The sequence below is a fragment of the Polypterus senegalus genome, chromosome 6, assembly GCF_016835505.1.
Source record: "Polypterus senegalus isolate Bchr_013 chromosome 6, ASM1683550v1, whole genome shotgun sequence".
NCBI classification, from domain to species: domain Eukaryota; kingdom Metazoa; phylum Chordata; class Cladistia; order Polypteriformes; family Polypteridae; genus Polypterus; species Polypterus senegalus.
Genome location: NC_053159.1, coordinates 69,054,984 through 69,082,227, shown reverse-complemented (window position 1 = coordinate 69,082,227; position 27,244 = coordinate 69,054,984). Strand labels below are relative to the sequence as shown.

Genomic DNA, 27,244 nt, shown 5'->3' with positions numbered 1-27,244 from the left:
GCAGCTCTCACCTTAGTGTTAAAATTTTCCACCTTACTATTTACATTATTCTCACTATTGTAGTAAGCACTACAGACAGACTGGTTGCTTAGAATGTTTGTAAAAGTTGAAGCTGCTGCTGAATCAAAAAAGCGTTTTTTCCATCATTATTTCTATATTAAATAGTAAGAGAAAATGGTCTGATATACCAATGTCAATGATACGCTTCACATCAACTTTTAGTCCTTTAGTAATTACGAAGTCTAACGTATGACCTGCTTTGTGTGTAGGCTGACTAATGTGCTGGCTCAAATCAAGAGTCCAGGAGGTTCATGAATTCTTCTACTTTCGAGTCACACTGATTATCGATATGAAAGGAGCGATTATTAGGAGCGTGTCATAGTTCATTATTACAATTGACACCAAGTCTGAGAATTCCTCGAAGAAGGACGCATTGTATTTAGGTGGTCTATACACAGATAATACTAGAAACTGATAAACTCCATGAATAACAATGGCAAGATACTCAAAGGACTTGAATTTACCAAAACTGACATCTTTACACTTTAATTGACTTGAGTAAATGTTTGCTAAACTGCCGCCTTTCTTACCTTGGCGATCCACATGTGCAAAGCTGTAATTTGGAGGTGCAGATTCGATTAGAACAGCTGCATCATCAGAGCTAAGCCATGTTTCACATAGAGCAATAAAATCAATTTTCCTATCACTAATAAGATCGTTGATAGAAAACATTTTGTTGGTTAATGCTCTAACATTTAATAAAGCCATATTTAATGGTTCCGATGAGCAGAATTGAATTGTATGTGCGTTATTGGTAATCGAGATAGAAATTAAGTTATTTTTATTCATGCCGCTCTGTACTTATTTTTTTATTTAATTTATAATCTGTTTTTATACTTTTAATACATTGTTCATCTAGAGGTGTAATTGTAATTAAGTTATTCGTATTTGTGCTGCACTGCCTAGTTTTTTTTTTTTTTTTTAACATGCATTGAGGTTAGTTATTACAGCATTAATGCAGTGCACTTTCGAGGAAGATTTTGTTACCGAATTATCGTGTCCTAGCAAAGCATTATGGAAAGGGTTAGGAGTAAAAATAGAGAGTCAAAAGAGACAATTTATCTTAGCGATGTTTTCTGAGAGGACCCGGGCGCCGAATCTATTTGGAATGCTGGCCATCCCGCTTGAAGAAACATGGCCTCTCCCAGAAGAGGTCCCAGTTGTCTACAAACCTGATGTTTTGACTCTCGCAGAAGCCTTTCAGCCAGAAGTTTAATGCCAGCAGACGACTGCAATACCCGTTTGATCTTCTAACGAGAAGTAGGGGACCGGAGATAAAGATTCTTGCAGCTGGGGTTCTCTCCTTTGTGGCTTTAATTAGTGCTGAGAAGTCCACCTTGAGAATCTCCGACTGTCGGTGTCTCACATTATTTACCCCAGCAACAATGGATCTCACTTCCCTGTTGTTTTGCCTCTCGAAGACTGTCGGCGCTCGTCTCGTACCATCTCGGACACGAGCATTGGGGAATCAAGTGACAATATATTTCTGATTAGGACAGGAGATATTTAGGTTTCGTACGATTTGAATCTCCAATCACAAATACATCACCTGGGGTTGAAAGCAAACTGGGGGTGCGGAGAGGGTCGAACCGGTTTTATTCAAGAAATATCAGAAAACCTTGTGTGCTGTCATTAGGACAAAAACGCACTGTTAATCGTGTGCAATCTCTACTGAGACACGAACAATAAGAAAAAATACAACACAGTCCATGCAAACTCACAGCCTCCTTTATTTTTGATGATCTTATTGTCAATATAAATTAAGTAATTTTAAGAAAGTGACAAGTCTGCTACAGTCAGTGCAATAAATGCTCTTTAAAATGTTTGAGTATACAGCATATAAGACAGAATCCCAATAAAGTGGGTCTTGTGAGTATTAATGAAAAATGTGACCATAAGGATTTATAATGTAAAATAATAAGAACAAGTAAAAATATATTTCTAATGGTGCTATTGGCATGCAATTTTTACCAGATGTTGTTAAAAACCCAAGTCCATAAATTATGTGTAATAAAGTGGAATGACACTGGGAAAAAGTATTGAACACATGAAGAAAAGGAGGTGCAAAAAGGCATGGAAATCCAAGAAACCAGCTAAAATCTGTCAGCATTTAGAAAGCAATCCTGCCCCCTATCAGTGCAAATTGATATCCGTTGGTTTAGTCCTAACTAATGGCTTATAAAAAGGTTTCTCATTACCAAGCTGACACACAAGAAGCATCTCGTGATGGGTAAAAGCAAAGCGCTCTCTCAAGCATTTCGCAACCTTATTGTTGCAGAACATACTGATGGCATTAGTTACAGACATATTTCTAAACTTCTGAATGTTCTTGTGAGCACCGTTGGGGCCATAATCCGGTAGTGAAAAGAACATCATTTCACCATAAACCGGCCACAACCAGGTGCTCCTCGCAAGATTTCTGACAGAGGGGTCAAAAGAATAATTAGAAGAGTTGTCCAAGAGCCAAGGACCACTTGCGGAGAGCTTAAAAAAGACCTGGTATTAGCAGGTATAGGTGTTTCAGAGAAAATAAGTAATGCACTCAACCGCCATGGCATGCACGCTCACCATGCAGGACTCCACTGCTGAAGAAAAAGAAAGTTCAAGCTCGTTTAAAGTTTGCTGCACAACATTTGGACAAACCAGTGAAATACTGGGAGAATATAGTCTGGTCAGATGAGACTAAAAATTGAACTCTGGATGTCATTGCACACACCATGTTTGGAGGAGAAATGGCACTGAACATCACCCCAAAAACACCATACCAACAGTGTATAATTGAAGGAAGGATGAATGGAGAAATGTACCAGGACATTCTTGATAAGAATCTGCTGCCATCTACCAGGATGCTGAAGAAGAAACGAGGGTGGACATTTCAGCAAGACAATGATCCCAAACACACAGCCAAGGAAACTCTCACTTGGTTTCAGAGAAAGAAAATAAAGCTGCTAGAATGGCCCAGTCAGTCACTGACTTGAATCCATTTGAAAATCAATGGAAAGAACTGAAGATCAGAGTTCATAGAAGAGACCCCCAGAACCTTCAAGATTTGAAGGCAGTTTGTTTGGAAGCATGGGCCAAAATCACACCTGAGCAATGCATGCAACTAGTTTCTCCATTCAGGAGGCATCTTGAAGATGTCATTACTAACAAACGCTTTTCTACTATGTATTTAATGAAACTAATTTAAAGTGTTCAATACTTATTCCCTGTGTAATTCCACTTTATTACACATAACTTAATGTCAATAGCCCCATTAGAAATATTTTTACTAAGAAAGACGCGTTCAATACTTATTTTCCCTGCTGTAGTCCAGCAACTCAGTCTACATCAATGAAGCACTCATCTAACATCACAATGAAGGTTCACACTGACATGTTGGATGTTTGGAAGATGCTGATTGACTGAAACTATTATAGCAGTTTGTCCTAAAATGGAAGTGCCGTATATCGATCAGAAACAAAAACACACATTTAAGCATGCTGAACAGTAGTTTGTTTTTCTAAAATATAAATTCAGTATGACACCAGTGTCTCCAAACATTCAAATATGAACTTTAATATATTTTATAGTGAAACTCTTATAATAAAAATATATATATTTGACAGAAAAAGGAAATCCCAGCAAAACACAGTAACAATAATGAATTGTCAGCCACTACCTGAATTGTCGTTTCTGTCTGTCACTAAACTATATTATCTGAAGTGTGTATTATTAGTACAGATTACAAAATATCACTAGAGGATTAAGTGTCAAATGTCTGGTAGACTCATAATAACTTACAGTGCAATGGTTTTAAATGTCTCGATGCTTCACAAAGCTTCATTTGAACTGTGCATGTTACCTCAGTGCTTCAAACCGCATTCTGCACTTCATTTCCAGTGGGCATGTTTGCTCAGTGTTTCGATCTGCACTCCACATTTCATTTCCAGTGGGCATGTCAGCTCAGTGCTTTGAACCGCATTCCGCATTTCATTTCCATGGAGCATGTCTACTCAGGGATTTCGAACCACACTCCATACTTCATTTCAAGGGTGCATGTCCGCTTACTGCTTCAAGCCCCACTGGGTGGTGTGGGGTCATTTATACTGTGTATGCCAGCTCACTGCTTCAAAATGAACTGGGTGGAGGGGGTCATTTCCACTGTGCAAATCAGCTCGGCATTTCGAATCTTTATTCATCGAGCTTCGTTTGAACTATGCACAGCATCACCAGTTTTGAACAGAATTGGCAGGCAAAATGAATGTTTATGGAGCATCAATACATTTTAAATGATTGTGCCAGATAGTACATAGTGTGGAGAAACAAAACTATGAAGTTTACATCTTACAAGTGCCAACTGGTAGAATGTATAATGCTCCAAAGAAGAGTTTTAGCAATACATATCACAACACATCTCTCACAATAACACTCTCTTCTCATAAATATTGCTCCTTTGCCTCTTATCATTAATTTATGAAGGTACCGTTTTTTATTATTATGCTGTGCTGTGACTTAAAAGACTTTGTACTGATTGCCTGTCCAGATCTTGAAGAACATATTCATGAGGGAGGGATGTTGCAGGTAAAGTCAGATGCATTTTTTTGAAAGCAGGTCCCGATGTGTTTATCCCACTGCTGTTTGCTGGAGACCACATCTGCGCTGTGTGCCTTGGCCTGTATGACATGCTCCAGATTGACACCTTTGAGTTTTGGATCCAGCAGAGTGAATTCAGTCTGATCTGCCTCAATGAGTTTATCAACCTTTTCGATGATGGGATTCATTGACGTCAACTGGCAGTGAATCGAAGATGGATTATTGTAAATACACGAGCTGCCTTCTGCAAGTTATTCATCACATTTTTGATGGCATTTCCAAGTGGCAATGATTACAGAACAGATTTCTTATGGAATCCTTCCACAGTATCCATTACATTAATTCAAGTAGCCAGATATCACTAGAGAGTTGAGTGACAAATGCTTTGACACTACTTCCAGTGCAGTAACTTAATATGTTTCGTTGCTTTGTGAGGCTTCATTTTGCCCATTACTAGTAATTTCTTCAGCCACAATAATTAGCTTCAAATTAAGAAAGTAAATTGGAACACAATCTTGGTCTGACTAATATGCATATTCTTAAAGGCAGCAAGCTATATTACATAGAATTGTATTTCAAGTGCTTTGACAAAGCACACCATTGTAAGAGACTAGAAAGAGTTATTTTCAAAGTAACAAGGTAATTTGTGATACACTACTGGATATAAAAAACTTCCTTGAGTTCCATAACTAAGTAAGAGGCTACATCAAATTTAACTACAATTGCAAGTGTAGCCATTTCAAGTTTTCAGTCAGGTGTCTGGTATGTTGACTTGGTATGGGAGCCAGTAATGATGACAGGTAACCTTGGTATTGAAATTCTGTTAAGTTAATGTAAACGTTTTAAGAAGATACAATATTGTAGAAGAAGCCAGTGTAATCAGGTGGTTGTGGGATGATATTTTCATAAATTTTAGTCAATGTCAGGAATTTATTTAATTTCTTATATCTTTAAAAAAAAATTTCTCTATTTTCAAAAAACATCATAAAGGGGACTTGAATTATTATTTTTAAGGTGCACCACAGTTTTTTAGGCAGTATGTACTAATTCAGCAGCCGGTCAGGATTTCTTTTCAGGCCCTTAAAATATTGATCTTAAAGCTATTAAAATAACCAATGAGAAATCAAAAACATGGCAGTAATTTTATGATTAGGAAGAACCCAACTGTCATTTGCATTCTGTGATGGGTATTTAAAAGTTCTAGCATAGGACAGGTTTCAGTCACAGACCACAGGTTTAAGTGGATGTGAGCAGGAGCAGGATGATATTTTTAGGATTAGGTAGAAGCATGGCAAAACATTTGGTGTGCAGGTGAGACTAAAAGTTACTCTGTGCTGGAGCAATATGAAACTTTTAGGAAGGCTGAAAAATACTGCTTGGCCTAACTTATATAACAAATTATTTTTTTTTTTTAGACATGAAGAGGCTGATTGGAACAATCATTCAAAGTTGGCTTATTATTGCTACAAATCACAACTGTGTATTGGCATCTAAGTCTAGATTCAAAACTGCCACATCATAATATTGACATCTTCTGACTAGAAACAGTAAACATTACTATAGTAATCGCTATTGCTCACCCAAAACCTGTTTTTGAGGTGCAAATGTTGTATACAGTAGTTAAAAGCCATACTTGATTAAAAGCAGGGATAGCTTATTAAAAAGTCACTCAAGTAAAAGTTGCCCATGAGAAAATTACTTAAGAAGAAGCATTGAAGTATTGTACTTAAATACAAGTAAAGCTCTATTCGGACAGGATTAGTTTTACACCAGAAGCAGTGGTGAAGTAATTATTATCAGAGGACATTTGTAATTTTAGCGCCTTATGAATCACTTCTGTCAGTAACTTTTTATAGACTGCATATTCATGTATCAGTGAACCTTATTCTAAAATGTTATTGATTAAATACCGCCATTCTTTTAAAAGGTTTTGAACAGATTCTTTAAGTGAGATTTTGTTTTTTTCCCCCCCAAGTTCAAATAGTATAGAACATTAGTAGCCCACTGACTTTAAAGTGGTGGGCTGGGATTCTTCCATTTAAGCAAGGTAAATTCTACGTGCTAATAAAGGCAATTACAGTTTGTTTTGTCGTCCTCCACTTTAAGCCTGTCTGGGAGTACTCCAAACACAGCTGTTAATTGGTTTGGATTGATTGTGACACCAATTCTGTCTGATAGGTATTCAAAGTTTTTTTTTTCCCAAAATATTGTTAATTTGCCCTGTACACAGAACATGTGGCCCAGTGAGGCTGGTGCTAGACTGCAACGTTCACAGGTTGAATCTTGCCCCGGAAACATTTTGGACATTTTCTAATGAGATAAAACCTTTTATCGAGTGCATTTAAGTTGAAAGATTGAATGATTTGCGTGTATGGAGTTAGAGTGTATTCTGTGTATGGCTGCCTTCCATTCTTTTTCTGAAATATTAAGTAACGGATCCTTTCCCCAATATACCCTGGGATCTTTGAAAATAAGGAACTTTAAAATATTTTTATAAATTGTAGAGATGCTGTCTGAGTCTTCAAGACTGACCAGTATTTCTTCTGGAATCAGAACAAGGTGGGGGTGAGGAAAATCGGGCAGGTTCTATTTAGCAACGTTTCTAGCTTGAAAGTAGTGAAAGAATTGTGTTGATGAAAAGTTAAATTTGAACTGTAATTGTTCATAGGATGCAAAGACATCTACAGTATGTGCAAGTATCAGAATGTTTTAATCCATGACATTTTCCAAGAATGTATTACTGTACTTGTTTGAGAGGATGGGAAAAGATGATTGTTATGTAGATTTGCGAAAAAAGCCTCTCTGTCTTAAAGTTCTTCCTACATTGGTTCCATATTCCGAGAGAATGAAGAGCAATTGGATTATTATTGTATTGACGATAATTTCTATTTACTGGGGCACAGAGCAGGCTTGTGTATATTCATTGATTTCTATCAATGTTCAGGTCTTTATAGCTTGCATATTTGCCGCCCAGTAATAAAATTGAAAGTTAAGTTGTGCCATGTCCCCTTCTGCTTCAGGTTGTTGTAGAGTCACCTTTTGGACACATGGATATTTTGAATTCCAAATAAATAAAGTTATGATTGACTGTAATTTCTTAAAAAATGATTTGATAATGTATATGGGGATTCTTTGAAATAGGAAAAGAAGCTTGGGAAGGATGGTCAGTGTTGATTCTCCCTACTAATGTAAGATGTCTCCATCTCTTCAAGTCTTGTTTAATTTTTTCTATGCAGACAGAAAAATTTCATTGAAAAAGAGCTCCATATTTATTTGTGATATTTACCCAGACATATTTAAACTGATCTGCTAAGATAAATGGGGAGGTGTCCAGTCCAATATTGTGTGCTAGAGAAATTACTGGAGAAAACACAGTTTTATTCAAAATGATTTCCTGTCCAGATATCTTTTGAAAATCTGATAATGCTTTTAGGACTGATGGCACAGAATTTGGTGGGTCAGATGTATACAGTACCATATCGTTTGCATATAGTGATATTTCCTATTCAAATCCTTCTCTGAAAATCACCTTTATCTGTGATGCATTTTAAAAGTGTATAGCCAATGGTTCAATGGCAATTGCAAAGAGCAAACATGATAAGGGGCATCCTTGTCAAGTACCACTCTCTAGTCTGAAATAAGGTTAATACAAAATGAGGCTTCTGGACTAGTATTTTTTGGTTGGAAGATTGAGCCTACTGGTGTGGCTGACAGTCTGCTCATCTCGCTAATCTATGTTTTATCTTTGTTTTTATGTATTAGTTTATCTCAACGGCCACTGTCCTACGATTGTGATTCTTTACTTATTTTCTTGCTTACTTTCCTCTCAATTTTCATCTCCTGATGGGATATTATGTGAATAATTATGTGAATATTATGGAACAGGGGAGAGTCCCAAGGCTTTGGAAAACATCTTGTATCACCCCTGTCCCAAAGGTATCACGTCCTAGTTAGCTGAATGACCTCTGGCCTGTTGCTCTGACGTCACATCTGATGAAGACCATGGAGCGGCTGCTGCTTCACCACCTGAGGCCACCACAGGCCTCAGGTCCGCCACGCCCTCGACCCTCTGCAGTTCGCATACCAGGAGAAGGTGGGAGCGGAGGATGCCATCATCTATATGCTACACCGATCCCTCTCCCACCTGGACAGAGGCAGTGGTGCTGTAAGAATTATGTTTTTGGACTTCTCTAGCGCCTTAAACACCATCCAATCTCTGCTCCTTAGAGGCAAGCTGACTGAGGTGGGAGTAGACTCACACCTGGTGGCATGGATTGTGGACTATCTTACAGACAGACCTCAATATGTGCGTCTTGGGAACTGCAGGTCTGACATTGTGTTCAGCAATACAGGGCGCCAGAGGGACTGTACTTTCTCGGTCCTGTTCAATCTATATACATCAGACTTCCAATATGACTCGGAGTCCTGCCACGTGCAAAGGTTCGCTGATGACACTGCTATTGTGGGCTGCATCAGGAGTGGGCAGGAGGAGAAGTACAGGAAGCTAATCAAAGACTTTGTTAAATGGTGCGACTCAAACCACTTACATCTTAACACCAGCAAAACCAAGGAGCTGGTGGTGGATTTTAGGAGGCCCAGGCCCCTCATGGACCCTGTGATCATCAGAGGTGACTGTGTGCAGAGGGTGCAGACCTATAAATATCTGGGAGTGCAGCTGGATGACAAATTGGACTGGACTGTCAATACTGATGCTCTGTGTAAGAAAGGTCAGAGCAGACTATACTTTCTGAGAAGGTTGGCATCCTTCAACACCTGCAGTAAGATGCTGCAGATGTTCTACCAGTCGGTTGTGGCGAGTGCCCTCTTCTACGCGGTGGTGTGCTGGGGTGGCAGCATAAATTTGAAAGACGCCTCATGCCTGGACAAACTTGTTAAGAAGGCAGGCTCTATTGTAGGAGTAAAGTTGGACAGTTTTACATCTGTGGCAGAGCGACGGGCATTTAACAAACTCCTGTCAATCATGAATAATCCACTGCATCCACTGAACAGTGTCATCTCCAGGTAGAGAAGTAGCTTCAGTGACAGACTTTTGTCACTGTCCTGCTCCACTGACAGACTGAGGAGATCGTTCCTCCCCCACACTATGCGACTCTTCAATTCCACCCGGGAGAGTAAATGCTAACATTACTCAAAGTTATTGTCTGCTTTTTTTATTTTTATTTTTTTTTTTCATTTTTTCATTTTTATTACTATTTAATTTAATATTGTTTCTTTGTATCAGTATACTGCTGCTGGATTATGTGAATTTCCCCTTGGGATTAATAAAGTATCTATCTATCTCATCTGAACCTCTACCATTATTTTTTTCATCTGCTGACTTCTTCACCTGGATGCCAGTGTTCACCTGTATCAGTGAGCTGAATGCCTCTCGGAGACACAAACGCACCCGCCACCGCCGTGGAAAAAGAGCAGGTATTGCTGTTAAACAACACTGACTCAAGTCCCAGAGCTTTGATTTCTGATGCCTGAGAATCATCTATGACCCATCTTCTCCTGCACAGCACTCCATCCCTGGTTCATGGGCGCTGGACACCAGATTCAATTTCTCCATTTCAAGGTGGTATCAGTCTTCCTCGGTGTGCTCTTGGGGAGTAAACGCTGCTAATCTTCGTGCTCATCCCGCAGCGAGCTCTTCTACTTCTGTCAAGGCTGCTCTCTTGAACGTGAGATCAGTGTCTAATAAAGCTTTTATTCTGAAAGACTTTTATCTCAAATAATCTGGATTTCTTTTTCATCACTGACACCTGGATTGTAAATGGTGACTCTATATGTTTTACTGACTTGGTACCATCAGGTTATTAATTTTTAAACTCTCCTTGGCTGACTCGTCGTGGTGAGGGCGTTGCCACTGTTTTTAAAAGTATATTCTTGTGTCTGAGCCTTACAAGGGGTCTGGTTAATACCTTTGACCTGCAACTTTCCGAAGTGTACAGCTGTTGTTTGCTGTGGTTTATAGACCTCCTGTAATCTATACTAATAAAAGGCAAAGCCCTCACTCACTCACTCACTCACTCACTCACTCACTCACTCACTCATCACTAATTCTCCAACTTCCCGTGTAGGTTGAAGGCTGAAATTTGGCAGGCTTATTCCTTACAGCTTACTTACAAAAGTTGGGCAGGATTCATTTCGAAATTCTACGCAAAAGGGTCATAACTGGAAGCTATTTTTCTCCATATAATGTAATGGAGTTGAGTTGGAGATGGATCGTAGGGGCGGAGTTTCGTGTGACATCATCACGCCTCCTACGTAAGTACGTAGAGAACAAGGAAGAACTCCAAACAGCGATGAGCACAAAACGCCATTTCACAATTGAGAAGGCAGAAAAACATTATGAAGCAAATGATGCATACAAGCATATTCATAAGTACAGCTACTGCGGAAACAAAGCACGGCGTGAACCGTAAGTTTATATTAAATTAAGTTCATAGACAGGCTGCCACTAGCGTTTGTAATTTAGTGCCTGCCCATATAAGGCCGTCCATCAGCGGTAATCCAATACAAACACTGCCGGTAAATATTCACGGGTGAAGGACTGTGCTTATGCAGAGGAAGATGAGATGGTCAGGGTGGTGTTTGGCACAAACTCATTGAAACTGCGAGAGAAATTTTAAGTGCCGGATCTTAGCTGACATTACATGAGATGGCACCAGCACAGCTGGGAACCTTCGATGCAAGAACACCAAGCGGCTCACGTGAACTGGCGCAATGCACAGACAAAAAGCAACAGTTCCAAAGAGTGCTGAACAAAACCGAATTACACAATTGAGAAGGCAGCAAAAAAATATGAAGCGTCTTATACATACAATCATATTCATAAGTGCAGCTACTGCGGAAACAAAGCACACGGTGGAAAAAGTGAATGTCCTGCTAAAGGAAGACAGTGTAAAAAAAACCCGTGCATGCAGTTTGTCACATCTCAGATAAAAGGAAGACGAGCTGTTTATTGATGCAGTAAGGAACTAATCGATGAATGAAACCTCTTATCTTTACAGCGATTGACAAACACGGAATGTAACTTGAAGACAACACATCCTACAACTCGGAGCCTGATTGAAAGAAATAATGATAATCAAATCCTTGATGACAGCAACATTCAATAACACTCACAAAACAATTACTGTATATTGACAATCATGTTACGTTATTTTTAAAATGTTCCCTTTTCTTTTTCATAACTTCTACTTCTCCACTGCGATACGCGGGTATATATATATATATATATATATATATATACCCGATCTACAGTACATACTTTCGCATAGACAAGCCACACGCTGTGGCTAATTGTAGAGTCTTAAGCCTCTAACGCCGACATTGAGGTTGATTCGAGAGGGATGTACTGACTATGTACGCGCTACCGATTCATTTTACCTTGCATCTCCTTGGTTTGGGGCGTATGAAAAATATTAGGTTAGCAGAATCATGTTACGTTATTTTTAAAATTTTCCCTTTCTTAGCACAAGCACAGCTGAGAAGCTTCGATGCATGTACTCCATAACGCGTTAAAAAAATAACGCATTTAATCACACTTTCAATTCCAAGCAAACGGGAACTTTTGTCAATGCATGATTTCCTGGTACATCCATTACACTGATGCACACATCACAGCTACAAAAATGTTAGAGTCGGAATAAAGCGTTCCTCGACTGATCATTTCGACTACCGAGCAAGCCTTGATAAAAGCATGGTTTTGTGCACACTGAAAAGCAAGCAAAATTAGATGCATTACAGAAAGCGGACTTTGTGGCTCTTACTGGGGATCATTGGACTTCCGTGACCGTTAGTAATTCTAAATACATCTAATTACAAAATGTTCAATGATCACACTGTTTTAGCCTAATGTACAAAATAATTTTGGCTAATGTTACTCAGAGTTTAAAGAGTAAGCTGGTCAAATTACCTTTTATGTTTCTGACTTATTTTTTTAAGAAGAAAAACTGCACTTTATGTTGAAATTTTGGTTATTATTATTTAAAGACAATACTATTCTGAAAATGTACTTAAAGTACTTAAACTACCACTTTATTTTTAAGTCTGCCCAATTTTAACCAGGGATGATATTTTTGTTTCTGTTTTGAATTCAAATGCAGTTTAAAGCTTTTTTTCAGAAATTAAAACAGCTTCAGTTTACAATATTCATGTCCATGTCTATTATTTGATTCTGTAAGCCCACTAAAACCGTTTTAAATTAAAAAAAAACATTTGCGATTTGGGGCAAATTTACGTGTCGATTACATACGATTAATCAAGATTAATTCTTACACAGCCTCTAATTAATTGGATTAATTTTTTTAATCGAGTCCCACCCCTAATATATATATATATATGTAGATATATATATGTAGATTTGTATATATATGTGTATATACAGTATATATGTAGATATGTATATGTGTGTATATGTATATATATATATGTGTATATATATATGTATATATATATATATATATATATATATATATATATATATATATATATATATATATATATATATATATGTATATATATATATAGATATGCCAGCAACACTCATGACAATGACAACACAATTACATTGTCAATCATGTTACGTTATTCTTAAAATGTTTCCTTTTCTTTTTACTTCTCTGCTGCCAATCACAGGTATTTTGCTATATATATATATATATATATATATATATATATATATATATATATATATACATATATATATATATATATATATATATATATATATATATATATATATATATATATATATATATACATATATATATAAATATATAGATGTGACAACACTACTCATATCAATGACGAAACCATTACATTAACAATCATCTTACGTTATTTTTAAAATGTTTGCTTTTCTTTTTCATAACTTCTTTAACACACTACTTCTCCAAGCTGCGAAGCGCGGGTATTCTGCTAGTTAATGATATATTCATTTCTGAATTCTCTGATCTTCTGGCTGATATCACCCTCTCCCATGACAAAGTATTTATTGTTGGTGATTTTAACATTCACTTTTGTTGTCAATCGAAACCTTTGGTTAATGACTTTTTATATCACTATTGTTCTCATTTGATTTTATCCAGCATATTAATACTCCAACTCCTTGATCTCATCCTAACACGTGATATTTCAGTTAATAATATTGTTTTATGCAATGTTTCTGTTACTGATCACTTTTCTATAATGATGGATTTGAATATTACTGTAGATGTCCCTACTACTAATTGTGTTCCACACTGCTCTGGCTTTTTAAATTCTTCTGTTATATCTGATTTTAAAAGCATATTCTCTAGTCTTGATGTGCATGTCCAATATGATGGTATCGATGATTCTGTCTTAGAATTTAATTCTTCTTGTAAAACGGTTTTAGACTCAATTGCTCCGCTCAAGATATGCTGTAATAAGGAAAGACCTGCTCCCTGGCTAAATGAAACTACGTGATCGCTGTGCAGCGCCTGTCGAACTGCGGAACGGCGTTGAAAAAAAGATGGACTGATTGTTTCTAAACATATTTTTCAGACTACTCTATTCAACTTCCAGGTTGCAGTTAAGAAAGCTAAACATGATTTCTTTGCTGATTTAGTATCCCATCATTCTAAGAATCCTAGGGTCTTATTGAATTCAATTAATGTGGCCATTCACCCTCATTCTGTGATGGAATTAAATAGCACTGTTCTTTCATGTGAGCAGTTTCATTGTCAGTAAAATTGATAAAAGTCACTGTGGTATTGTTCCAACTGGCTATGAACTTCCTACTGTTAAACAGGGTATTGTCTTGGAATCTTTTGATTTTGTATCACTTTCACAGTTAAAAAGAACTATTGACACCCTTAAACCAGCTCTGTCCTCTTGATATTGTACCACCACGCCTCATAGTGGAAGCCTTTGATGTTTTGGGTCTATCTTTACTAGCCATTATCAATGGTTCTATTAATGAGGGAGTTATGCCCTCATTTTTTAACATGGTGCGGTATGCCCCTGTCTAAAAGAGGCAGAATTAGATCCTGAAGTTTTAACCAATTTTCACCCGAATTCCCAATTGCCATTTCTGGCTCAAATATTAGAAAGAATTATTTATAATCAATTGGTTGATCACCTTAACACCAATAATTTATTTGAGATCTACAAATCTGGCTTTATGTGTTACCATGGTGTTGAGACGGCCCTCCTTAAAGTGCAGTCCTAGTCCTCCTGGACACTATTGACCATGTGATATTGCTGTTGCGGCTTGAACACCTTGTTGGGCTTAAAGGGGCTGCTCCTAACTGGTTCGGGTCATATCTAACTGGTAGACACTTTTCAATGACTTTAAATTCCTCTTTCTCATCTACTGCTCCTCTTAAATGTGGTGTTTCTCAGGAATCCATTTTGGGTCCTATTTTGTTCTCTATATACCTTCACCCTATTGGAGCTATTTTTAGGAAATGTAACATTTCTTTTCACTGCTATGCTGATGATACACAGGTTTATATTCCCATCTGCTGCTCTGCAATAAATCAACCGCAGAACTGTCTTTCTGAACTAAGATCCTGGATGGCTAATAATTTTCTTGATCTGAAGCAAAATAAAACGGAGGTACTTTATAGTGGGCCCTTCAACTGAAGCCCAAATTGGTCTTGGACTTCTCGGCTCTTTGTCTTTTGCAAACCTCAGGTCCACAATCTTGGTGTTAACTTTGACAGTAATCTGTCTTTTGAGAAACAGGTTAATTCTGTAGTCAAGAGTTGCTTTTTCCAGCTTCGTTTATTAGGTAAGATCAAGCCTTTTTTATCTTCTAGGGATCTTGAGAAAGCTACTCATGCTTTTATCTTTTCTCACCTTGATTACTGCAACTCACTCTATTCTGGGATTAGCAAATCCCTGATACACAGGTTGCAGTTGGTTCGGATTGCTGCTGCTCGCTTTCTGGTTGGGGCAAGAAAGTCTGATTCTGTTTCTCCAATATTAGCTTCTTTACACTGGCTGCCTGTCAGTTTTCAAATTGATTTTAAAATCTTGATGCTAGTTTTTAAATCTTTACATGGGCTTGCTCCTGCCTATTTATCCGAATTGTGTGTTTTACACTTGCCATCTAGAGTGCTTAGATCTTCTGGCCAGTTGTCTCTTGTTGTCCCTCGTAGTAAGTGTAAAACTAACGGGGGCTTGGCTTTTGCAACTGCTACTCCTCGCATGTGGAACTCTTTACCTCATTACATAAAGGAGTCGTCTACAATTGAACTGTTCAAAACAAGATTAAAGGCTCATTTCTATTCACTTACATTCTGTGACCTTCAGTAATACTGATGATTTCCTCATTGTGATTATGTAACATTACTTCTGTTTATTACTTATTTTATTAATGTTCATTTAATTTATTTCTATTTATGTTATTCATGTTAATTATATGTTTTTCTTTTATTCTATTATTGTAAAGCACGTTGACTACAGCATTCCTATGTTGTTTTAAATGTGCTATATAAATAAATTTGACATTGACATAGTATAAAGTAGTTTGATCCATGCACATACATATGTTTGGGCCAAACCCAAATTTGTGCAATGTGTTGAATAGGTAGTCCCATTCAATCATTTCAAATGCTTTTTCTGCATCTAAAGATAATAAGATCTCTGGGTTGTTAGATTTAAAGGGTGAATATATTATATTAAACAAACTTTGAAGGTTAGAAGTGTTTGCTTTTAACAAATCTGGTTTGGTCTTGTGATATTACAGAAGGAAGCTCAGTTTTTTGTTGCCTGTACATGTGTCTAAAGATATTAATAATGTATAACATTAAATAGGTATATAATTAAATAAATATGCTGTGCTATGAAGTCTTACTAAAAATATGCTTTTCTGCTTTGTTAGTGCCTAAAGATGCTGTTGGATTTGACAGGTTTGAAAGGTAAGTATTCCTTTTTGGTGCCAGAACCATATACTTGTGTTTTGTCACTGTGATCATTAAAATGTTTGATTAATTATCTTGTTTGACTTAAAATCTCAAGTTAGTTGTTTAATTTTTAATTGGCATATATTCTTATGACAACTGTAATATATTTATTGACAAAATGCACTTCAAATAAGTGACCTCACAGTTTTTTGAAATGTTTCAAGCACAGGACTAAAACTACAGCTGTTACAGTATTTACTATTGGTAAGGGAGTAAATAAACTTGTTATATTGTAGTAATTTGACTTGGGAAAGACCTGGCTCTGAGTACTGAACTGAGTATTCTGTTTTTGTATCACTTTTGGGTTTTTTTTATACAGTACTGTGCAGAAGTCTTAAGCACCTTTTAAAAATGCTGTAAAGAGGAAGTGCTTTAAAAATAATGCCATGACAAGTTTTGCTTAATTCGTAAAGTTCATAGAAAGTACAGTAAATAAGAAAACCATAAATTAATATTTGGTGAGTCCACCATTTGCCTTTTCTTAGGTACACTTGCATGCAGCTTCTGAAGGTACTCGTATTGTAGGTTGTTTCAAGCCTCTTGGGAACTTGCCATAGTTCTGCTGCAGAATTTGGCTACCTTACTTGCTTCTCTCTCTACAAGTAATCCCAGCCTTGAAGATTATGTTAAGACTAGGTCTCTCTGGAGAATTCTATTTGCTGCAGGATGATTTTGGACAAGGTTTTGGAGTTATTGTCATGGTTCAGGATGAGGTTAGGAGTGGTCAGATGCCTCCTTGATAACCGTACATGATGCATTGAATCTGTACTTCTCAGCAGTGAAGGGACAATCTATCAATTTAAATCACATCACCAACTCAATTTCTGGATAGCAGACCCCAAACTGTAAGGTACCTTCACAGTGCTTCACATTTGCTTTCAGACATTCATACATGTTTCATTCTTTAGCACTTTCAGGGTAAGAGTCAAAAGTTTAAAAATTTGATTCACCAGTCCAGATAACCTACTGCCATTTTTCTGCACTCCTGTCTTTTTTTTGTGTGTGTGTATGTATAGGTGAGTCATCCATGAAGTCTTCCATGAAGACCATTTCTGTTAGTACTACTCTGGACTGTAGATGGGTATACCAGGGTCCAGGTTGTTTTGGCCAGTTCTGACCTTAATAGCATTGCTGGACATCTTCTGATTTCGAAAGGAAGTAGGCTTACTGTATTTCTCCTTTGCTTGCATCGGTTTCCATGGCTAATCATCGAGTTTCTAGTCCTCACCCTTGCCCATTTGTTTGTGCTTCAGCAGAATAACTGACAGAATATCTGGAAATGCCTGCTTGTCATGAAATTTCTGCTTGGAAGAGACCTTGATTATGCAGGATGATCACCTCTTGACTTGTTGAAATGTTTGTTTTTGCTATAGTGTAAGATATACAGGTTCAACTGCTACATCTACTGCAATCTTACCATTTTTAGTATGGTTTTCCTTTGCCTAGTTTTTTTCCTCTATGCAGCGATTTCCATGTAAGTTAATGATTTACAAATCAATCTACATATTATGTGATTGATCACTAGCACCTGATTGTTATATTTGCTTAATGAAGCACTGGGCTAGAGACCTACAAAGATGTCACATTTCTTACCGGAAAAGTGTTATATTACTATTTAAGTTTCTTTAAAAAAAAAAAAAAAGTGAAAAATACATTACAGGCCAAAAGTTTGGACACACCTCCTCATTCAATGTGTTTTCTTTATTTTCATGACCATTTACATTGGTAGATTCTCACTGAAGGCATCAAAACTATGAATGAACACATGTGGAGTTATGTACTTAACAAAAAAAGGTGAAATAACTGAAAACATGTTTTATATTCTAGTTTCTTCAAAATAGCCACCCTTTGCTCTGATTACTGCTTTGCACACTCTTGGCATTCTCTCGATGAGCTTCAACAGGTAGTCACCTGAAATAAAACCATTTTATTATTATTGAACCTTTTTTTTTGTTAAGTACATAACTCCACATGTGTTCATTCATAGTTTTGATGCCTTCTGTGAGAATCTACCAATGTAAATGGTCATGAAAATAAAGAAAACACATTGAATGAGGAGGTGTGTCCAAACTTTTGGCCTGTACTGTATATCTTAATATATTGTTTCACTTTTCTACAAAAGGAATATTTTGAACTTTAAAATACACTCTTTTTTATTGATATATTAAATCATGAGACATTAACTAACAATCTAAGACCCGTGTTTGTGAACCATCTATAGTACATAAGACTTTTGCACATTATATTATCTGTTAATGCAAACTCTCTTGAAATCTTTTAGGGGATTGTTGGCATTTGAGAAAAGTAGACTGGTGCTATGAAGCCGGAGAACCACTAAACCAAGAGGTAGAGAAAGCCTGAAATACATTTGATATTAGCAGATTAATTTTTAAAAATAATTGCATTTAAAATACTGTATATGTACTTGATGTTTCTCTTTTTAAAAAATGAAATTCTGCCTTAGTATATACCATATATATGTATGTTTAATAGTGCTCATCTATAAAATACAATAAGTTAAAATGCTGGTAGTGCCTTTATAAAGCTATAACCACACAATGTGCAATATCATTTGAATATTTTCTGTTAATAATTTAATCATGTAACCATTAGTCCTCTATTTATGCAGTTTTTTTTTTTATAAAAGTATAATAAATAAAAAGTAGATATTAACATTAAAGAACATCTCACAAGGTTATAAGATGCAGAAAATGAAACTGTAAAGAACAGGATTTTTTCAGGTTTGCAAATATGTGATTTATGCCTTCCTCATCACTCTGTTATTTCTTTATTATACAATCCTAAATATAATAGCTGTTAAATTCACAGATATGGACTTAAACTCATCTATATATTTGCTTTATTTATAATCACTGTATCATTTTCATTAGACTTTGTATATAGATCCACTAATCAATTGTGAATATTAGTGGACACAAGTTTTTATTAAATGTTTTCTGTTTCACAGACAAAGCAGAGAGCAGTGTGATTTAACCGTGTAGTTTAAACTTGTTTGTGGAAAGCCAGACAAATATTACTGTGATTGAAGAGAATGAGTCAAATTAGGACAACATTTAAAAGGGTTGTGATTTATTAAAGTGATACTAGTTTTCCCAATCCATGATGAGCAAGCTTATTAAAGAATTGCAAGCACTAGTATTTATAAATTGATGCTGGAAATTGAATTTGCCAATTTTTTTTTTATTATTTATTATTAATTTTATTGCAATCCATACAAAGCAATCAAGTTTTTACAAAAAGAAAAATTGAGTTAAGAACAGATCGATCCCCACCCCTGAGAGAGAGAGCAAGCCAAATGGCGTAAAAATTTAAGGCTTGTAAACATACCTAAATTAATAAATTCTCTGTGCTTTATGAACTTATTTTAAAATATTATTGATCAGATCCTGCCATGTTTTTAAAAAAGTCTGTACGGATCCTCTGAGTATTTGATTTTTTCCAATTTCAAATAATATAACACATGGGTTTCCCACTGATTTAAAAGAGGAGAGTTTGGGTTCTTCCAGTTTATCAGAATAAGCTTGCATGCCAAAAGTGTAGTGAATGCAATCACAAGTTGTTTGTCTTTTTCCACTTTAAGCCCCTCTGGAAGAACCCCAAACACAGCTGTTAATGGGTTAGGAGGGATTGTGAGTTCAAGGCTATGAAAAAAAAAAAAGCTGAGTTGTTTCACTTATCACATATAGGAGCAAATTTCACCTTAAGTACAGTTAACTCAGATTCCTTTATATAAGTGTAATTAAAATGTTTAGGCATTTTGTAAAGTATTGAGAAAAAGTAGAACCTCACACAAACTGCTGGGTAAAATAGCAGGCATTCATGTATCTTGTGGCTAATGAGAGTGGTTTGTTTCAATCCAGTGTCCTGAGCACTTTTCCAAACTAAGAAATTTTAAATTCACAGTTTCTCCCTGACAACGGTGAATCTTTGTTATAGAATGGGAAACCAAGGTAATCATTAGATCGAATATGGTGATTGTGATGATGTCATAAAGTCTTAAAACTTTATTACTACTTAAATTTAAAGTATAGTTCTTGAGCAACTAGGAACATAAAGCAGAGCATGAGCACCTTCAATTAGATATGAAAGAAGTGGAATTGGGAAATTTTATCACACCAATGTGGGGACAAGCATGGTTCATAATAGTAGTAGACGTGAAAAATTTTGGCTAGCTCTTTTTGTAATTGGGAGCAGTAAAAATAAATAGAAAGTGAAGCAGTGCATGGGAGGTGTATAGAGAGAGAGTATAATAATGATAATGGAATTTTTGGATTGAGATATAAAAATCTGGAGTGTTGTGTAGAAGGTGTTTGACATGAGAAATTAATTGGAATGACTATAGATGGTGCTTAGTAAGAGTGGCAGAAGTTGTAACTCCCCCTACCACCGATTTTTATATAAAAAAAAACAGTGGTGAGATTAATGCTTTGGTGACTGAAAAATGGATGGTCAATCTAGTTGAACAAAATTGTAGTGTAATTTTAAGTATTGTTATTACTTATTAATGAGTATAGCTTCTGCATTTGTCCAAAGTTGATAGAAGCAGCAAACAGAGATGCAACATTCATACAGATAAATGGTAGTTATTGTTGATGCATTACAGCAACCTGAAAAGACGACTGTGGGAATTAGGTGTAAATGTGTGGGATTTTGCTGAGGCATCCACTTTTTGCAAGTTATGTGTAGGTTGAAAGGGTTCTGGAATTTGGTGGCACAACAGAAGTGCTGCAATGTCATATCTCTCTATTATAAAAAGAAATCCTGTCCTGGGAAAAAAAAGCAAGGCTACGACAGGACATACGTTATGAATGAAACATCGACGAATAAGCGAAGAAGAAATCAGCACGGAGAAAAGAGACTCAAAAGCGTTGGAATGGAAAAAGAAAAAATAATCTAGGTGCAAATTCAGAAAATAAGGCAATTAATTATCAGCCCGTAACAAGTGGAAATCAAACAAAACATGTCCAATTGGGCTCAGAATTAAAAGACAGAGTAAAAGACAAAGTCGAACTTCATAAAGACGTTCACAAACGTTGGCGCTATACACATGCAGAGCAGATTATGAAAGCAGAGCATTCGAAAGGCTCAAAAAAAAAACATATGCGCGATTCAAATGTGGAGAAAGTTAAAGAATATGAAAGTAGTAAAATTAGAAAGTATAAAAAAAGAAAGTAAAGATCAAAGTATCGCAAACAAACGAAAATTAATACTCAAAAAAGGGAAGATAATCACCACGGATCAGGTGTCATTGGGGAAAAAAAAGCAGGACAAAGCGAGGTAAAAGAGAAAAGTCATAAAGAGGTTAAAAAACAAAAGGGCCAAATACCAGCAGAGGAAGTTAGAGATAATTCAGGATAGGTTTCTCTTTTTTGAATTTCAGCACAGACAAAGTGACCTACATCATCAGCAGTTAATAATTTTTTTTGCAAAGTAGCCAATAAATGCATGTGAGGTAAAACACATTTTTGAAATTCTCTGACTTAAACTTCAAACCCTTACAATATTTACATACTTCTGACATATCACCTATGTTCATATTTTCAATCTCTATTCGCCTTTTCGTTATATCTCCGAGTAATTTCTGTTTTTTTGCACTAATGTGAAGTTTAGTTTTTTTTTTGGACACTTTAGTTTGTTTTTTTTTTGCACACTTTAATTTTTTTGCTGCTTTCTTATTCTGTATCTTGCTCTGCATGTGTTTCGCGGCTACATTTTTTTTGGGGTCTTTTGAATTCCAGTTTTCATTATCTCTAACCTGACAAAGTCATTAAACACATGTCTCACTGACCTCATTTAAAAGATTCAGCATATTTGGACTCAAAAGATTCCAAATACAGTAATCCCTCTTTGATCGCGGGGGTTGCGTTCCAGAACCCCCCGCAATAGATGAAAATCCACGAAGTAGAAACCATATGTTTGTATGGTTATTTTTATATATTTTAAGCCCTTATAAACTCTCCCACACTGTTAACATTATTAGAGCCCTCTAGACATGAAATAACACCCTTTAGTCAAAAGTTTAAACTGTGCTCCATGACAACACAGAGATGACAGTTCTTTCTCACAATTAAAAGAATGCAAACATATCTTCCTCTTTGTTTTATCTTGGTAGAGTAATATATATATATTGCTCTACTTTACCCTATTGTATTATTAACATGTAGCCTTAGAATGCCTAATCTCACAGACTTACCACTGTTTATAAGGTATTATTGTTTATAACTTATCCCCACCTTCCCTTCTATATCTGTAACCTCAGGCAATTAGATGTAGTAAAAAGACAAGCTGGAGTTAAGTTACACATAATGTATTACTGATAATATTCATAAATAATAACAAAATGCAAAGTACATTTGAATATTGGCAACCATACATCCTGATAAAATGGTGATGTGTAATTCAGGTGGCACACAGACTTGTATTTACTTCAAATGTCTCTAGTTAAGGCATCATTGGTGCTCAGCTTTCAGCCACATGTCTGTTCAAAATGGCTGAAGCTGTGCTCCTGATTGTGGTGTTCTTGTCAGTTAATGGTGTGATGGTCTTCTTCAGTTGTTAGCAAGAAAAAGATACTTCTGCATCATCACTGGTTAGCAAAAGAGATGCTTCTTCATCATATGTTGTTTAGAGAGAGAGAGAGAATGTGGTTGAGCAAGCAAATTTATAGGTTTTCTGTCCAGCCCCTCCAGCCAATCCAGACAGCCATATCTCAGACCAATGGGTGAAATAGAACATCTTATTTCCTGCCCCAAAACCATATGTTAAACATCCTGGCTTCCTTGCAGGGGGTTGAAAGACTTTAGCAGAGAAATACTCATTAAACTGGTTTAAGACACATCCCCCCAAATCCTGTTGTAAAATTACAAACAGACTTAGTCGTAAAGGGGGGGACAAACACGAATACCTCTCACCAAAGTAACACTAAATTACATTGCTTTGCCTAAATTATAAATAAAGACATACAAAACATTTATCAAGTTATATGCAAAATCTCACATCACAACACTCTTCAAAGAATGCGTGTCAGGAGCAGAGAATGTCAGAGAGAGAGAAAAGCAAACAATCAAAAAATCAATACATGCTTTTAAGTATTCCAAAGCACCGCGATAAAGCGGCATTTTGTAGAGGAGCGTCCATATCCTCTAGGCAAACAGCCCCTCTGCTCGCACCCCCTCCGTCAGGCAAGAGAGAGTGAGAGAGACAGAGAAAAGCAAACAATCAAGCACGGCGCAGGAAGCATATCGTATATCATTGAGAAGTTTTATTTAATACTAGATTAATACCACATTGTGAGTTCGGCCCTCCGGTTGTAATATGACCAAGCTGTGCGCTGAGCTTACTCTTAAGCATGCAACGTACAGTTGGCCATGTGAACAGTAATCTTGTTTCAAATCTCACAGCTTGGATTGCTGCTGTCATAATCGGTTTGAGTTTCATGGTTTGTTTCAATTATGACACTATTTGTAGGACTTGTGTTGAAGAGACATTCGGCATCTGTCAAGCTCTGCAAGTATACAACCAGTTTCATCGATAACTTCACATCCAGCTTTTGAGAGTTTAAACATTCATAAACATCAAAGTATCCACTACTGAAATTGTCACCTGTGAATCTAAGATGTTGAAGAGGCATTGGCAGTTGTCCAAAGGTGTAAAATATTTTTCCATTTCGGTACAATTGAAAGCAAAAACCGAACAGTTCAGCAGCAGCCCTCAACTCACATGCAGATGCATAGGTGAAGGGCTTAAGCATTTCATTCTTATAGTGCTCCTGTGTAGTATAATTATCTCTTGTACTGTCATTAGTCCACACCTTGAACCTGTCCCAGTCATTCATTACATAAGACACAATATTCCTCCGGATATTAAGAGTGAGCCTGATATGGCCGTGCAATATGTAACAAAGAGAATGGAAAAGGTAGGTGCCATCTCCGGGCATGGAAACCACTCGGTAAGTGACAGTTCTTTGATCGATGGTGATTACCTCGATAGACATGTTAATGCGGGTACGGTTAGAATGATAAAGGAAATGAGTACCTGAACAATATAAAGTAAGTCTAAAATACCTACACAATAACTATAATCGCAATAAATGAACAATAAAACAGCGGAGAAGCCGTGGATTAAATAACAAGGCTGTAGTTTTCAGCAGGGAGACGTGAATCCTGTGGCGAAGCAAGGAAGGGAATGTAGAGACTGGAGCGACGGACGGCCTTATATAGGCAGGCAGCGAACAACATGGGAGGCGTTGGGATGGGGGACCCAATGCCGCATCACATGGTGACCAAGCTGCAGGCTATGGAAGTATATATGTACGTAAGTAGGATTCAGTTAGCGTTGAGAACCCGCGTATCAAATTTCTTGAAGATGGGCCCATAAGTAACAAAGACTGTTGAAAAGTTCAATATGGCAGCCAACAGTGGCATCATACCACCGAAAGTTGGAGAATTAGTGACATTGGAAACTTCAATATGGCGGCCGACAGTGGCATCATACCACTGAAATAAGTACGCATTACATCGGTTTTGGTTAGCGCAGGGAAGCCACCTACCAAATTTCGTGAAGATGGGGCCATGAATAAGAAAGTTCAACATGGCGGACGTTGTTGACCATTATGCGTAGAATTTCGAAATGAAACCTGCTTAACTTTTGTAAGTAAGCTGTAAGGAATGATCCTACCAAATTTCAGCCTTATACCTACACGGGAAGTTGGAGAATTAGTGATGAGTCAGTGAGTGAGTGAGTGAGTCAGTCAGTCAGTGAGTGAGTGAGGGCTTTGCCTTTTATTAGTATAGATGTAATATACAGTGTTGTGAAAAACTATTTGCCCCCTTCCTGATTTCTTATTCTTTTGCATGTTTGTCACACAAAATGTTTCTGATCATCAAACACATTTAACCATTAGTCAAATATAACACAAGTAAACACAAAATGCAGTTTTTAAATGAGGGTTTTTATTATTTAGGGAGAAAAAAAAAATCCAAACCTACATGGCCCTGTGTGAAAAAGTAATTGCCCCCTGAACTTAATAACTGGTTGGGCCACCCTTAGCAGCAATAACTGCAATCAAGCGTTTGCGATAAATTGCAATGAGTCTTTTACAGCGCTCTGGAGGAATTTTGGCCCACTCGTCTTTGCAGAATTGTTGTAATTCAGCTTTATTTGAGGGTTTTCTAGCATGAACCGCCTTTTTAAGGTCATGCCATAGCATCTCAATTGGATTCAGGTCAGGACTTTGACTAGGCCACTCCAAAGTCTTCATTTTGTTTTTCTTCAGCCATTCAGAGGTGGATTTGCTGGTGTGTTTTGGGTCATTGTCCTGTTGCAGCACCCAAGATCGCTTCAGCTTGAGTTGACGAACAGATGGCCGGACATTCTGCTTCAGGATTTTTTGGTAGACAGTAGAATTCATGGTTCCATCTAGCACAGCAAGCCTTCCAGGTCCTGAAGCAGCAAAACAACCCCAGACCATCACACTACCACCACCATATTTTACTGTTGGTATGATGTTCTTTTCTGAAATGCTGTGTTCCTTTTCGCCTGATGTAACGGACATTTGCCTTCCAAAAGTTCAACTTTTGTCTCATCAGTCCACAAGGTATTTTCCCAAAAGTCTTGGCAATCATTGAGATGTTTCTTAGCAAAATTGAGACGAGCCCTAAAGTTCTTTTTGCTTAACAGTGGTTTGCGTCTTGGAAATCTGCCATGCAGGCCATGTTTGCCCAGTCTCTTTCTTATGGTGGAGTCGTGAACACTGACCTTAATTGAGGCAAGTGAGGCCTGCAGTTCTTTAGACGTTGTCCTGGGGTCTTTTGTGACCTCTCGGATGAGTCGTCTCTGCGCTCTTGGGGTAATTTTGGTCGGCCGGCCACTCCTGGGAAGGTTCACCACTGTTCCATGTTTTTGCCATTTGTGGATAATGGCTCTCACTGTGGTTCGCTGGAGTCCCAAAGCTTTAGACATAGCTTTATAACCTTTACCAGACTGATAGATCTCAATTACTTCTGTTCTCATTTGTTCCTGAATTTCTTTGGATCTTGGCATGATGTCTAGCTTTTGAGGTGCTTTTGGTCTACTTCTCTGTTTCAGGCAGCTCCTATTTAAGTGATTTCTTGATTGAAACAGGTGTGGCAGTAATCAGGCCTGGGGGTGGCTACGGAAATTGAACTCAGGTGTGATGCACCACAGTTAGGTTATTTTTTAACAAGGGGGCAATTACTTTTTCACACAGGGCCATGTAGGTTACACCACAGTTAGGTTATTTTTTAACAAGGGGGCAATTACTTTTTCACACAGGGCCTTGTAGGTTACACCACAGTTAGGTTATTTTTTAACAAGGGGGCAATTACTTTTTCACACAAGGCCATGTAGGTTTGGATTTTTTTTCTCCCTAAATAATAAAACCATCATTTAAAAACTGCATTTTGTGTTTACTTGTGTTATATTTGACTAATGGTTAAATGTGTTTGATGATCAGAAACATTTTGCGTGACAAACATGCAAAAGAATAAGAAATCAGGAAGGGGGCAAATAGTTTTTCACACCACTGTATGCTCTGATTGGGTAGCTTCTAAACCATCCGCCAATAACGTCCCTTGTATGAAATCAACTGGGCAAACAAACTGAGGAAGCATGTACCATAAATTAAA

General features: G+C 37.0%; 1 protein-coding gene across 1 annotated transcript in view; it reads left to right on the top strand.

Moving 5' to 3' along the window:
• The window catches only part of usp40 (ubiquitin specific peptidase 40), a gene marked incomplete at its 5' end in the record, with an annotated part of 179,198 nt that overhangs the window by 104,582 nt on the left and 47,372 nt on the right, over positions 1-27,244 (top strand). The window contains 2 exons of the mRNA XM_039755053.1: positions 16,496-16,532; positions 18,859-18,923. Coding sequence (XP_039610987.1) covers positions 16,496-16,532; positions 18,859-18,923 — 102 coding nt within the window. The remainder of the gene's footprint in view (positions 1-16,495; positions 16,533-18,858; positions 18,924-27,244) is intronic.